The sequence below is a fragment of the Myotis nattereri genome (genome assembly GCF_964212035.1).
Source record: "Myotis nattereri genome assembly, chromosome: 3".
NCBI classification, from domain to species: Eukaryota; Metazoa; Chordata; class Mammalia; order Chiroptera; family Vespertilionidae; genus Myotis; species Myotis nattereri.
In genome coordinates, this window is record NC_138077.1 from 8,447,546 (window position 1) to 8,462,303 (window position 14,758).

Here is a 14,758-nt window from a genome sequence, read left to right on the forward strand (position 1 = left end):
CATTCAAGGAAGATACATGTTGACTTAAGTCTTTGAAAGAAAATGTAAGTTTATGCATATCTATATATATAAAAGGCAAATATGCTAAGTATCTGACCGTCTGACTGGTCGCTATGATGTGCACTGACCACCAGGGGACAGACAAAGCCCCACCATCACCCAGAGCAACAGCCCACCAAATCGCAGCCGAAGCTTCCAAGACCCCATGGCGCAAAATGCCGCCCACAGCCCAGTCCAGCCCGGGAACGGTGGCTGTGGGCACCAGGTAATGATGTCACATAGCAATGCCCTGCTTCCTCTCTCTAGCGACTAGCCTCCTTGCAGTTTCTTCAGCCCAGGAACACGACTTGCTTTATAGCCAGGTGGAAAATTTTACACTTTAATCAAATGTCTGTGAAGCATTTTCCCATGCCTCATCTCATTTGATCCTCACAGAAGTCCTGGAGTAGGTAGGTAGGAGATTTGGTGGAATCCTATTTTCTTTTCATTAGCCAGAAAATGGAGATTTAGAAAGCTTAGAAACTTGACCGGACTGAAAAGAAGTAAGAAATGGTGGACCTTGAAAATGACTTCAGGTTTTCTCACTGTGCAGAATATAGTCAAACACTGCTGCAGTTAAATAGTCTACGCTTTGTTCTCCCTGCGTGATCTACAATAATAATCTGCTTCATGTTGATATTTACTGCTGTGTTGCTGACAGTTACCTAAAGGAGAAGTTGGGGTGCTTTACTGTGCTGGAAAAAGTTTAGCTAAATCAGAAAGCAGGTCTAATTAAGCAAGTTTATCTATTATATATAAAGCTCTCGACACAAAGACCACTAGGGGGTGCACCAAGGAAGCATAACAAAATGCGGAGACAAAGAAACAGGACAAAATTGTCAATGGAAGATATAGAGTTCAGAACCACACTTTTAAGGTCTCTCAAGAACTGTTTAGAAGCCGCCGATAAACTTAATGAGATCTACAAGAAAACTAATGAGACCCTCGATGTTATATTGGGGAACCAACTAGAAACTAAGCATACACGGACTGAAATAACGAATATTATACAGACTCCCGACAGCAGACCAGAGGAGCGCAAGAATCAAGTCAATGATTTGAAATGCGAGGAAGCAAAAAACACCCAACCGGAAAAGCAAAATGAAAAAAGAATCCAAAAATGCGAGGATAGTGTAAGGAGCCTCTGGGACAGCTTCAAGCGTACCAACATCAGAATTATAGGGGTGCCAGAAGATGAGAGAGACCAAGATATTGAAAACCTATTTGAAGAAATAATGACAGAAAACTTCCCCCACCTGGTGAAAGAAATGGACTTACAGGTCCAAGAAGCGCGGAGAACCCCAAACAAAAGGAATCCAAAGAGGACCACACCAAGACACATCATAATTAAAATGCCAAGAGCAAAAGATAAAGAGAGAATCTTAAAAGCAGCAAGAGAAAGAAACTCAGTTACCTACAAGGGAATACCCATACGACTGTCAGCTGATTTCTCAACAGACACTTTGCAGGCCAGAAGGGAGTGGCAAGAAATATTCAAAGTGATGAATACCAAGAACCTACAACCAAGATTACTTTATCCAGCAAAGCTATCATTCAGAATTGAAGGTCAGATAAAGAGCTTCACAGATAAGGAAAAGCTAAAGGAGTTCATCACCACCAAACCAGGATTATACGAAATGCTGAAAGGTATCCTTTAAGAAGAGGAAGAGGGAGAAAAAGGTAAAGATACAAATTATGAACAACAAATATGCATCTATCAACAAGTGAATCTAAGAATCAAGTGAATAAATAATCTGATGAACAGAATGAACTGGTGATTATAATAGAATCAGGGACATAGAAAGGGAATGGACTGACTATTCTTGGGGGGGAAAGGGGTGTGGGAGATGCGGGAAGAGACTGGACAAAAATCGTGCACCTATGGATGAGGACAGTGGGTGGGGAGTGAGGGCGGAGGGTGGGGCGGGAACTGGGAGGAGGGGAGTTATGGGGGGGGAAAAAAGAGGAACAAATGTGCCAATTGCACACGTGTGTTTCAATTTGTCATTGTTGATGGTGAACTTGGTTGACACTTCTATTATAGAGAAAGGGCAAATAGCGATATTAAAATATTTCTTCTAATTAATTTCCTTTCAGTGTGCACGAATTCGTGCACTGGGCCGCTAGTTAAAAATAAAAATGTGCCGAAACCGGTTTGGCTCAGTGGATAGAGCATCGGCCTGGGGACTGAAAGGTCCCGGGTTCGATTCCGGTCAAGGGCATGTACCTGGGTTGCGGGCACTTCCCCAGTGGGGGATGTGCAGGAGGCAGCTGATCGATGTTTCTCTCTCATCGATGTTTCTAACTCTATCTCTCTCCCTTCCTCTCTGTAAAAAATCAATAAAATTTAAAAAATAAAATAAAAAAATAAAAATGTAAGCAACAGCAGAATAGGAATAGATGGTTAAGATGGAAAAAGAGAACTTGATTCATTTTACAAAAGACAGAAAAAAATAGCCTGCAAATAGGATGTAGACAAGTTCAGGTGTGAGCATGGTCACATTCAACATGGTTGGTGTCAGCTTGGAGCAGGGATGCTCTTCAGATTGGAGACACAGCCTCAAGAGGTGGAAAATAAGGTTTGGAATAAAGAGACATGTGGCATAATTTATTTTTAGAAATATAACAAAATAGCACCCATATCTTCTGATAACCTTAGGTTAGATATTTGTACGCGATGGGGTTTCCGTGTTCTTTCCTCTTGTGCTGAGAAAAGGGAGGAGGGTGGTTACCATGGTTTTATTTGTGCTCTGCAAACAAAACCGGTTCTCTTTCACCACACGGTTCTCTTTTCTGGATAGCACAGGTGACGATAGTATTAGCTTTCATAGTTTCAGACTGCACTTTTGACGTTCGGGAAACTTTTCTTTTATGGTGACTTACAGATGAAGTAGTCAGGTCCATTTTCCTCAGAAGTCTGTATTGTTGCAAATAGCCCTGGTTAGATAGCATATTCTTGTGCTTGCAAGTTCATTGAGTAAAATAGGTTTTATGGACAGAGAGCTTTGATGTATAGCTGTGAATTGTGTTTAAAATAATTTCTAGAATTATTTTGGAAGACTCCTTTTGGGTTAATAGTCTATATGTACTTCTGAACTCATAGAAATGATTAAATTTTTGCCCTGGCCAGGTAGCTCAGTTAGTTAGAGAATTGTTCTGATATGCCAAGATTCCATGTTCAATTCCCGGTCAGGGCACATTCAAGAGTCATTCAATGAGTGCATGAATAAGTAGAACAGAATTTTTTCCCCTTTATCTGTCTCTCTCTGAAAAATCAATTTAAAAAAAAGAAAAATAAATAATTAAATTCTTGTTGCATTTCCCTCTTTCTGCTGAACGTACTTCAGTTGCTTTTCTCAGTGACTGTGTATTGTTTATAGATCCTATGGCCGGGCTCCCAAGATGATTCACCTAGAGTCCAACTTTGTGCAGTTCAAAGAGGAGTTGCTGCCCAAAGAAGGAAACAAAGCTCTGCTTACGTTCCCCTTCCTTCACATTTATTGGACAGAATGCTGTGTAAGTATTCACTGGGGGTGGGGGATGTCTTGAAATGTGGTTAAGAATCCACGGGCCTAGGTTTTTTTTTAGACAGTTACAATTTTTCATATGTACTTTCTGGTGCACCCTTTATTTTGGTGTCCTCTTTTCTCCATTCATCAGCCAGATGTATGGCTTTGTTGCATCTTTCTGCTCTGGTCCAGTGTGTTACCCTCATGGTAATCACCATTGCAGTCTTCCTTCCTGTGTCCCAAATTCTGTGAGGCATCTCTCTGTGCGCCAGTGGCCACTAGGTATTTTTAATATTTACTTTTAGCTTGGTTTTCATAACCTTCTCTGTTCACCATCATAGCAGATAATCCTTGTTTTCCCTTGCTGGTGTGTGTACTTTCTGAGGGCCTGGGCACTGGGAGCTTCCCCATGACTAGGGCCTGACAAAGGGCTTCCGGGACTGCCCACCAGTGAGTGAGCCCTGCTGTTGTCAGCGTTCACTTGTACATTTATAAATCCAGAGAGAGAGAAACTTCTCATTCTTGACAGAATTCTCCTCTCATGAACTAATAGAAAATTTTGTGGGTCATTTCTTTTTGTCTAATAAAGCAAACATTTAGCAATAAACAAAACACATAAGTCATTGCATATTATGACATTTCAACCTGAATCTGAGGGTGCAGAAGCAGTTTTTGTAATTTTAATGAGAAACAACTCAAAGCTCATGCCTGGTTTTTGTGGACTTAACCCCATACACCTTTTGCTTTTGTCGAGCAACACGTGTGAGATGTCGTCTGTTAGCTCATCAGAGACTCAGCACCCAGGGTTTTTATTGGGGCTGATCATGTGGCACCTCTGCCTGGCATGTATGAAAACTCTGGCCTCCAGAGAGAGAGTAGGTTCCAGCACAGCCATAGTGTCTACAGAAACGGTTTAGGCCCAGGGAAGCCCTCTCACATGTGGTGGGAACCCTCCTGAAGTCCACATTCCCAGGCGCTAGCCAAGGACCAGCCTTGTGAGAGGCCTGGAGATGGCTGCCCCAGGCCTGGTAACGTCTCTCTCCAGCCCCTCAGTGGTAATGTCAGGTTTGATTGGTGGTCAAGGAGTTGTCTTCATGCTCTACTTGTTTTCCCCTTGCAACTAATAAGCCATTCCTGAGAGCACTGTATGGCCCTGGGAGCACCCTTCTCCTTATCCAGTGTTGGCACCGAGATGCCATCCCCACTGGTGACTCTTCCTGAGCCAGCCTTTACCAAGGGTTGCAAACACCACTCCCCCAAATTTAGCAGCCAGTGCTCTACTCCAGGAGAGAGTCTGCATGGGTTTTGTGTAATTTAATGCTTTACAGCCAGTTAGCCTTACTTATATGAGGTTCAAATGGTCCCAGATTTGGCCAGCCAGGGTCACTTCAAATGGCTCCTATGTCCTTTTGAGCATTTTCTAACTTTCTGGAACAATAAGATGTTCTAGGTTCTTGTACTTTTGCTACCGTTGTACTGGAATCAGCCATTTCTTCCTTTGCCACTGTGGAGTGCCCCTGCTTTATGTGCTTTTTTTAGACAGTGCTAAGAAAGGATATTTCTATAGCGCCTACGGTTGCTACTGATGCCTCAGATTTTAGCCTGACCCTGCAGGGCTCTTTCTGGCCTTACCCATTTCATGTTTATATTCACCTTGGTTCTCTACACCATGAACATATCGGCTCTGGGCTCAGCCCTACAATATGCATAACATAGTTTCACGGTTGCTATGAACGCTACGCTATAGTTAGAAACACATCTTCTAAGAGAGTTCAGCAGTTCGCCGTTTGCACTTTCCTAGACTGACGGAACATGTCCTTCCTGTCCGCTTGGCCTAGTGCCCCTTGAGGTTCGTCCTTAACAGCGTGTGTTCCTGGTTGCTCTTGCCTGTTTGGTTTTCCACGTGAACATTAGTATCAAGTTCCTTAGCTCCAGACCAAAGCTTCTGGGTATTTTTATTGGGATCATATGAAGTTTATAAATAACCACATGCAGATCTAAGATCTTGACGATATTGAGCTGTTCTAGCCCAGAACAAGGGATGTCTTTCCATGTGTGCAGGTCTACTTCTGTGCCTTTCAGAGTGTTTTCTACTTTTCTTCTAAATAGATTTTAAACGTTTTTTGTTAACTTTATTTCTAAGTATTTTACTTTTTTGTTGCTATTGTAAATGGGGTTTTCTCTCTCATTATATATTTTAGTTTTTTGTGTATACAAAGGCTGTTGATTTTTTCAGGTCATAAAAGGTAAATACCTTCTGCCAGGTCCTCTTAGGATGCTTTCTCTTAGAGCCCAGCCATCGTTCTGTGAGGAAGTCAAGTGCCTCCATGGGAAGGCATCTGGAGGTGCAGCCCTAGTCTCACCAGGTCCTGGCCTACAGGTTCCAGCCTTCAAACCCCACAGCTGACACCAGGGGGCGCAGATGAGCTGTCCACCAAGTCTCTAGGTCAGTGATGGCGAACCTGTAATACGCGTGTCAGAGGTGACACGCGAACTCATTTTTTTGGTTGATTTTTCTTTGTTAAATGGCATTTAAATATATAAAATAAATATCAAAAATATAAGTCTTTGTTTTACTATGGTTGCAAATATCAAAAAATTTCTATATGTGACACAGCACCAGAGTTAAGTTAGGGTTTTTCAAAATGCTGACACGCTGAGCTCAAAAGGTTCGCCATCACTGCTCTAGGTTGTGGGTTGTTGAGCAGAATACATGTTCTGGACCATTATATATTGTATGGTTTGTTACAAAGCAGCAGGTCACTGGAACAGCAGGTCCCTGAAAAGAAAAAAGGAAAGACTGGAGAGAGTTTGATTGTGATTGCCTTGAATAAGTTATAGATTAATTTGAGAGGAATTAGTAATTATGAATCTTTTTGTCTGGGAACATGGTTTGTTTCTGCCTTCTTCCTGCCTTTTTTATATCCTTTAATAATGTGTTACAATGTTTTTTCACAAAAGTCTTGTATTTTTATTGTTAGATATGATTTTTGTGGATTATGCATTATGAATGAGGTGTGTTTTCACCCTTAAATTGCATTTTCTAAAGGGCCTACAGTGATGGCAGGCAGCCTGCAGCGGGAGGAACCTCCTGCCTCCCCCATCCAGGCACATGTGTGGATGGGATTCCTGCAGTGCTTGGGCACAGGGCCTTTGGCCATGCAGGCCTGGGTTTTGAAGTCCCAACTTACCCAGCTGACTGTGTCACTGTGGGAACTTCCTGAGCTGTCTGACTCACAGTCTGTTCCTCTGTGACACTGGAAGATCTTCCCTCAGGGTCCCAAGTATTTGGGGATTACTCAGAGGATAGGTACTGAGCCTGCCCAGAGACCTGCAGGAGTGGCTTGGTACTGGGTGTCTCCTGGAGTGTCCCCATTCCGGGACTGGAAAGTGCTGTGGCTGCTGTATTTCCTATTATTAGACACATTTTGCCATATAAACGAAAGGGATGGATTAACTTGCTTTCACAATGACGTATTTATTTTTAGGATACTGAAGTATATAAAGCAACAGTAAAAGATGACCTTACGAAGTGGCAGAATGTCCTGAAAGCTCATAGCTCTGTGGACTGGTTAATAGTGGTAGTTGAAAATGATGCCAAGAAAAAAAACAAAACCAACATCCTCCCTCGAACTTCTATTGTGGACAAAATAAGAAATGATTTTTGTAATAAACAGAGTGACAGGTAAGTATCTTTAATTTTACCTCATTGGGCTGATACCGGGATGATACAGATTACTGGCTTCGGGTAGTGATACATGTTTACTCTGCGTGACTGTGGTGTGCCTGACACTTGAGCATGTGATGGGCGTGCTGAAAACAGAACCAGGTCCCTCCTGGTGGAGTTCCTGGTCTGGCAGGTGAAACCTGTACACAGTAACCCCCCGTGGAGAGGCCCTCTGGCCCAGTGACCCTGGGAGAGACCACGTGGTGGGCCCCCATTATTGATAATAACGGGCGTCAGCATAGCAAGGGCTTCAAGGAGCCTTGACATTCTTGTGTGCAGCAGGATTCCTTCAAAACAGAAGTTACAAAGTGCTGGCTTCATCTCCTTCACAAGCTGTAACCGGGACCGCCAGGCCTTGGTGGGCGCTCTGCTGCAGGGACTGACTCGCCAGTAAAGAAGGAAGAAAGGAAGGGGAGGGAGGAACTCACTGGAAGGAGGAATGGAGCAGTGATGCTGTGCTTGGAGAGTGTTTTCCACATAGTCCGTTCCTGTCTCTGCAGGTGTGTTGTGCTCAATGACCCCTTGAAGGACTCTTCTCGAACTCAGGAATCCTGGAATGCCTTCCTGACCAAACTCAGGACATTGCTTCTTATGTCTTTTACCAAAAACCTAGGCAAGTTTGAGGATGACATGAGGACCTTGAGGGAGAAGAGGACTGAGCCAGGCTGGAGCTTTTGTGAATATTTCATGGTTCAGGTATTGGACTAATGGTAGAACTGGACAGTTTTCTTCTCTCCCTCTTCCCGTCCTCCCACCTTCTCACTTCTCTCCCTCCCTTCCTTCTAAATAAGGCAGCTCTCTTGGGTTAAGTCTTATTGGCATCGGTTTTTAAACGAAGAGACAATATAGTAGCTAACAGATGTTTCTGTCCAGAGATGGTATCCTGAGTAATTATATCAGCAGCTCCCTAGAGCTTCAGAATTTGACATTTAGCCTTTTATGAAATGGCCTTGTCCTTGAACCCAGTAGTGTTGGATTGGAATCTGAGGTATCAGTGTGAACCCACAGTATGGTGGATGGGTAGGTGAGTGGGTGGGTGGGTGGATGGATGGGTAGATTGTTGGGTTCATTCAGACATATAGGGGTATGTGTTGTGAGGGTGAGTACATGTACTTACTTGCTCTGCCTTCTGACAGGGCCTAGGAAAGATGACTCCTCAGTAGCAGTAAGCACACCTCGTGCCAGATCTTGGTTTCCAAGCTCCATTTTCCACTAAAAGGTGCTGGAGCTCCTTGTAGAAGTGGTTGATTCCAGGGTTGGGGCAGGGACCTGGAATATCTATAGATCGGCAAGTAAGGAAGTGCACAAGAAAGGTGGAGGTCTGGCAGAAGAACATAAGCTGAACCATTTATGCCAGATAAATAATCACCCATGCAATGATGTTCATACCCATGAGACTGCATAGATATAAATAAAGATCTGGCTAAATGAATAAATGGAGAAGAAGGTCCAGCTCTTCCATGTGGAAGATTCCAGTGAAAAACTTGTATCTGGGATGGCAAGGGGAATGCCCAGGACAAGAGTTGACTGTGGTGTCCTGTGCTGCTGATTAGTCATGGAGAGTCAGAGCTCACCTTGGCCTTCTCTGGTTTCATTCTAGTCTCCTCTCTGCCTGCATAAATGTCATTGACATGTCATTAAACTGGTTTTTACTTAGCGTAGCACAAGCATTGTTCATAACGCTGCATGCTTCTCTCTGTTACAATCTTCAGTAGCTACATAGTGTTTCAGAATACTGATTTAGGCTTTTGCTTTTTTAAAACTCTGGGTGAACAGGAGGAACTTGCCTTTGTGTTTGAGATGCTGCAGCAGTTTGAAGACGCCCTGGTGCAGTACGACGAGCTGGACGCCCTGTTCTCTCAGTATGTGGTCAACTTCGGTGCCGGCGGTGAGTGGTGACGCCTTAGGTGCAGATCCTCTTCTCAGCACAGTTTCCCCGGTTTAAGTTATCTGGAAGCTGCCATTCATTCACAAAATGATGAAAGCATCTGTGTCATTGTAAATTATATGGATATATTCTCATGGTTTCAGTAGGAATGAAATGAGAATTAAGAATTAGTCACGTTCACTTTTAGACGACTCCTAAGTAACAAAAGCATTTAAGAAGTTGTTTTTCAGGTGTAAAGTGTCGTTTTTACAACTGACAGCTGGCTAGTGAAACTTCTGATTCTGTGCCTCCTTGCTAGCATAAGGGTAGGATCTTTCCTTCTGTTGAGAGGTCATCTTTGTGATATTTGAATGCTCATTGCAGTGAGGTTTATATGACACCATTGTGATGGGTGTTCATTTTTCCTCTAAGCTTTCAGATAATTTCTTAAATTCTTTTAAAAGCACAAAAGTAGCACTGTCAAACCATTTATGGAGGTTATAATTGTCCTCACAATTTTTTTGGTTGATAATTTATTTTTATGGAAATAGCATTAAATCTGTAGATATTTGTCTATAGCTTGTTCTTATTAACAGCCCATCGCAGGCATTTCTCCAAGGTAACAGCTGAAATTCTAAGTTATTTGCATTCATAGCTGCGTGATGCTTCGTAGTGTGGATTCGTTAGTTTATCCAGCCGTCCTTTGGTGCTGGCCATTTGGGTGTTTTCTGCTCTTGCCACCACAAGTTGGGCTGTAATAGACATCTTTGTTGGGTGGTGGCTTTTCTTTTGTTTGTTTGTTTTTTTTCAGAGAGAACAATCTTTGTTGGGTGGTGGGGGTTTTTTGTTTGTTTTTTTCAGAGAGAACTCTTGTTACGATGTCCAACGAAAGGAGTGATTTCAGGGACCCATAGTGTCTGCTAGAAAACCCTTGGGATGAGCGGTCCCAGGGCAGCCACTAAGCTAGAGCAGCCGTGGGCAAACTACGGCCCGCGGGCCGGATCCGGCCCGTTTGAAATGAATAAAACTAAAAAAAAAAAGACCGTATCCTTTTATGTAATGATGTTTACTTTGAATTTATATTAGTTCACACAAACACTCCATCCATGCTTTTGTTCCGGCCCTCCGGTCCAGTTTAAGAACCCATTGTGGCCCTCGAGTCAAAAAGTTTGCCCACCCCTGAGCTAGAGCCATGACCACCCTGGCTCTGGAAAGCATGATGCAGTGTCACGTGACTCCGACTCCCAGCTAGTTTTTATCAAGTTCAGCTTTGGATCTCTTATTTTGCCAAGACACAATGTAAACATACAACCAAAGTAAAGTATTTACTAATTAAATAAAAAAATTTAGAAGAGATAAAATTGCATTTCTTATATTTTAGATATATTATACATGTATATCTTTTAAATATCTTACCTATTTCTTACATTATATTTTATATAATTTCTTTGTTCTCTCAGTTTTAAAATAAACCTGGGGTCATTTAAAATCCAAAAGTAAATCTGGTCCAAGTTCTGCAGCTGACTGATACGATTGTTCATTTTTGTTCCTTCATTTCATAGACACTTGCTGAGTATCCATTCAGTACCAGGCACTATTTCCAGTGCAGCAGGGATCAGAATGAAATGAGGCACAGAAAGAGAAATATTTAACTTGCAGGCAGGCAGGAATAAGTGCAGGCTGCAGAAAGGACACAGGGAGGGGAGAAGGTGGCGGTGAGTGCTGTTCAGTTTTAGGCTGAACAGTCCAGGAAGGCTCTCTGAGCAGGTGGCCTTCGCACAAAGCCCGAAGGGAAGATGGGCATGAGCCAGCAGAATCCTGGTGGTGAGGACCAGGACCGGCAGAGGGACTTGCTGGTGTTGGGACTCCAAGGGCCTGACTAGGCACCACACTTAGGGTCCACTCTAACAGCTCTGAGTATAAGTGTAAGTCAGCAAAGGATGCTTTGGGTTGCAGTTGGCGCTGCAGATACTCAGTAGTGTCAGATGCCCATTATTGAGTCGCTTCCTGACATGAACGTAGAACGAAATGGTTCTAACACCTCTCTTTTGGAGTGAGAAAAATAGATTAAGATTTTTTAATAGAGTTTGAATGACTTATTATTATAGTTTCTTATGTTTATTTTAAGGTCATATTTGAGTCTTGGGGTTATAAGTTTAAATTGAGAGCATTGTCGGAAATTTTTGACAAGCAAGAATTTTCCTCTCTACTTGCTATACTCCATCTTCCTTTGCTTACCATCCTTTTCTCTAGGAGCAGGACTCAGGTAGTTGGCATCATTGAGTTAGAGACAGTTGAGTAAGGAAAAGAGTGGAGACAAGGAAGACAAAAAGACCTGTGTGGCCCCATGAGCAGGCTGCCCTCCGGCCCCAGGAGACCCGCTCCAGCCAAGGCCTCGTGCCTTCCCTCAGAGCTGACTGACCACAGAGCCCGCGGCTCCCTCACCCCTCATCCCAGTCTGATTGCTTCCTCACCTGTCACCACCTTGTGGCATCATACGACGGAGCCTGTGCCTAGGTCATGTTACCCTGTGCTCACTGTCAGGTGACAAGTCCTGAGTACGGTGCTTGTAAGGACCCCATCCCCGCATCCCAAGACTGGTTCCATGCCAACCGGAAGGGGCGGGCCGGTGCTTAGGGAGTCACTGGGTGGTGAGCTGCCCGCCGGTCCCTGAGGTCCCACAGTCCCTCCAGCATCTCAGTGAGGTGAAGGGATCTGTCGTCAGCCTTTCATGATGTGTGTTTGTTTAGATGGTGCCAACTGGCTGACTTTTTTCTGCCAGCCGGTGAAGAGCTGGAATGGATTGACCCTTCGAAAGCCCATAGATATGGAGAAGCGTGAATTGATACAGAGGCAAGAAGCTACCCTATTAGATCTGCGCAGTTACCTGTTTGCTCGCCAGTGCACCCTGCTCCTCTTCCTGCAGAGGCCGTGGGAGGTGGCTCAGCGCGCCCTAGAGCTGCTGCACAGCTGTGTGCAGGAGCTGAAGCTCTTGGAAGTGAGTCGTCTGTTTTCCCAATTTACCCTTTTCTTGACTGTTCACACAGAAATCCCAGACATTGAACTGTTTGTGCTTAGGAAAGAGTTTTCTTTTCTGAATATCCTTAATTTCTTGTATATAATCTGTATAGTTACTTTTTGCATAGATTAATTAATTGCTGGGAAATATAATTTCTGCTCCCAACGTGGTGGAGTTCATGTTGGCACAAAGCAAGTCTTTTGGATCATTTTCTTAATATAATTTTGAAAGTGGCCTTTGGCTTATTCTCTGGGAGCAGGTCTTCATGATAAAGGTAACCTCCTGATGGACATGCAGGATTAGGTTTTGCAGGTAGATATTTGTTTTATTTCAGAACTGTCTTCGTTTTGTACGTGAACATGCGGGTAACAGTGTGACACACAGCCAGCTGTGCCATGTTAATTAATAGCACAGAGTTTAATGGAAAGTGCATTATGAATACATGTGTGCATATGTGTGGGAAAGAAACCTAAGTGAGGCTAAATGTTGTTGATCTATAGTGAAATACTGCCTTTAAAGATGAATTCACCCAGGGCGCCTGAACTCTTTCTGCCTGTAGAATCATAAACATTATTGTGAGAAATCCTAGTTAAATGGGTTCCTGCCATTTAATTTCAGCAGCCTCTTTACCCAGGGAAATGCACGTATGCACATACACAATGTAATATATTATTTCAGAGGATTCATAGCACCCGACCCCCACTCCTCAATGAAGAACTAAGTGAGTGGTCTAATTCCACTGCACACATGAAGAAAAGGGTCTGGAAGTGGTTAGGTAACTTACCCAGTAACATATGTAGTCACAGAATCAGATCATCCAAGCCAGGTTAGTGCCCTCTTGTCCTAGTCCACATCAGCACCCCGAGGGGCACAGTTATGAAAGGTCTAAGAGTATAATATTCCTGTGTTAGGTAAGCCATGGGCAGGGATAGCTTTCCTAATACAGGAACTTTTATTTTTTGTGCCCTAGAGTACTAAACACAGGCTCAACACGTAGTTTGAAATAATCTCAAGCGATTTAAACTTTTTAAATCCAAATGAAGAGAAATTATTTTAGTTCATTTCTAAAGGAGAACTGCCTAGCCCAGCTGTCATAAACTTGAGAATTTACAAATCTTATCAAATTATTTTCTATCATCAGATATCTAATCAAGCAAATGAGGAAAAGTAACATTTTCCACCTTGAAATGAAATTCTTTGGCTCCCTATAACCAAGTAGCTTTATTTATTTATTTAAATATACTTTATTGATTTTTTACAGAAAAGAAGGGAGAGGGATAGAGAGTTAGAAACATCAATGAGAGAGATCGATCAGCTGCCTCCTGCACGCCCCCTACTGGGGATGTGCCTGCAACCAAGGTACATGCCTTTGACCGGAGTCGAACCCGGGACCCCTCAGTCTGCAGGCCGACGCTCTATCCACTGAGCCAAACCGGTTCAGCAACCAAGTAGCTTTAGATCACCTGCTCTGGCTACTCCGATCTTGCTGTATAGACCTGGGGGCGGGGACTGTGCGTAACCATTCACTAATGAGACAGGCTGTCTGTGCTCATGTGTGCCTAGAGTTTGCCTGATTTATACTAGTCTACTGTGGGAGGGGGAGGTTTATATTAGAGTCCAGTCACGTCCCCTGGGCACTTCATATGGAACAGTCCCAGGAGGGGTGATCAGGCAGTGCTGTATGGCTCAGGGCAGACTTGGGAAACCACAGAGGGGTGCGGAGCCCCCCTTTAGCATGGTGCCCAGCTTGTCACAAACTCAAGGATTTAAGAGCCATTCTCAGATTCTCTTTCTTACCTTAAAAAGTTGACCAGTCATAGCGTGGCTGCCAACCTGCAGAGAGGAGGGGAGGCATTGCCAGAGCCAACGGAACAGGTGGCCTGAGGGCCAGTCCTCTGGTGGGGCCGCTGGCCCTGGGGAGGGAGCTGGCAGGGCAACTACTTCCTTCTTCTCTTGCCCTCCTGTCCCCTCCAGGCCTTCTAAAGCTGGAAGGCAAGGGAGCCCCCTCATGCATCACACATGACAGCAGGGGGGAGTGTGGCCGGGGACATCCAGCTCAGAACAGGATGTGTCATCGCGCACTGGTGTCATTGTCCCGGCCTGGATCCCTTGTCATTGCGGTGTGTCCCGACACGCAGGTGGGTTGCACCACAGCACACTCGCCTCTTGTCAGCTCTCCCAGCGCAGAGCAGGCTTTGAGCCTGCTATCTCTGAGTCCTTATCTGTATTCTGAGTCCTGTCATGCCTCTGGCCATTGTGGAAGGAATGGAAACAGGCCAGTTATGCCCTGGGAAGAGATGTGCGAGGCACCGTGGTGTGGGCCTTGAGTGCCGCGGCAGAGTGTGTGGAGGTCGCGTGTCCACAGATGTGACGGGCTCTCGGGCTCCTCTCCTCCGCTGGGCAGTGCACCCTGTGCTGTTGTCAGGATGCCGCCTGCACTGGGGTGTGTGATCCCTGGCTCCTTTCTTCTTTGGATGAAAAATGGTCATTGCCGTCATGTTATTTCCCCGAGTGGAGGCTGTCCCCACTTTTAATCATGTTTATTGTGCTCTTTTGCGCATTTCTGGTTCTTGGCCGTCCCTCTAGCGGGGTGGACC

At 44.3% G+C, this 14,758-nt stretch overlaps 1 protein-coding gene across 1 annotated transcript in view; it reads left to right on the plus strand.

Moving 5' to 3' along the window:
• The window catches only part of TRAPPC10 (trafficking protein particle complex subunit 10), a gene marked incomplete at its 3' end in the record, with an annotated part of 75,652 nt that overhangs the window by 21,509 nt on the left and 39,385 nt on the right, over positions 1 to 14,758 (plus strand). The window contains exons 3-7 of the mRNA XM_081088026.1: positions 3,420 to 3,555; positions 7,037 to 7,233; positions 7,776 to 7,971; positions 9,052 to 9,163; positions 11,893 to 12,140. Of these exons, the coding sequence (XP_080944152.1) occupies positions 3,420 to 3,555; positions 7,037 to 7,233; positions 7,776 to 7,971; positions 9,052 to 9,163; positions 11,893 to 12,140 (889 nt within the window). The remainder of the gene's footprint in view (positions 1 to 3,419; positions 3,556 to 7,036; positions 7,234 to 7,775; positions 7,972 to 9,051; positions 9,164 to 11,892; positions 12,141 to 14,758) is intronic.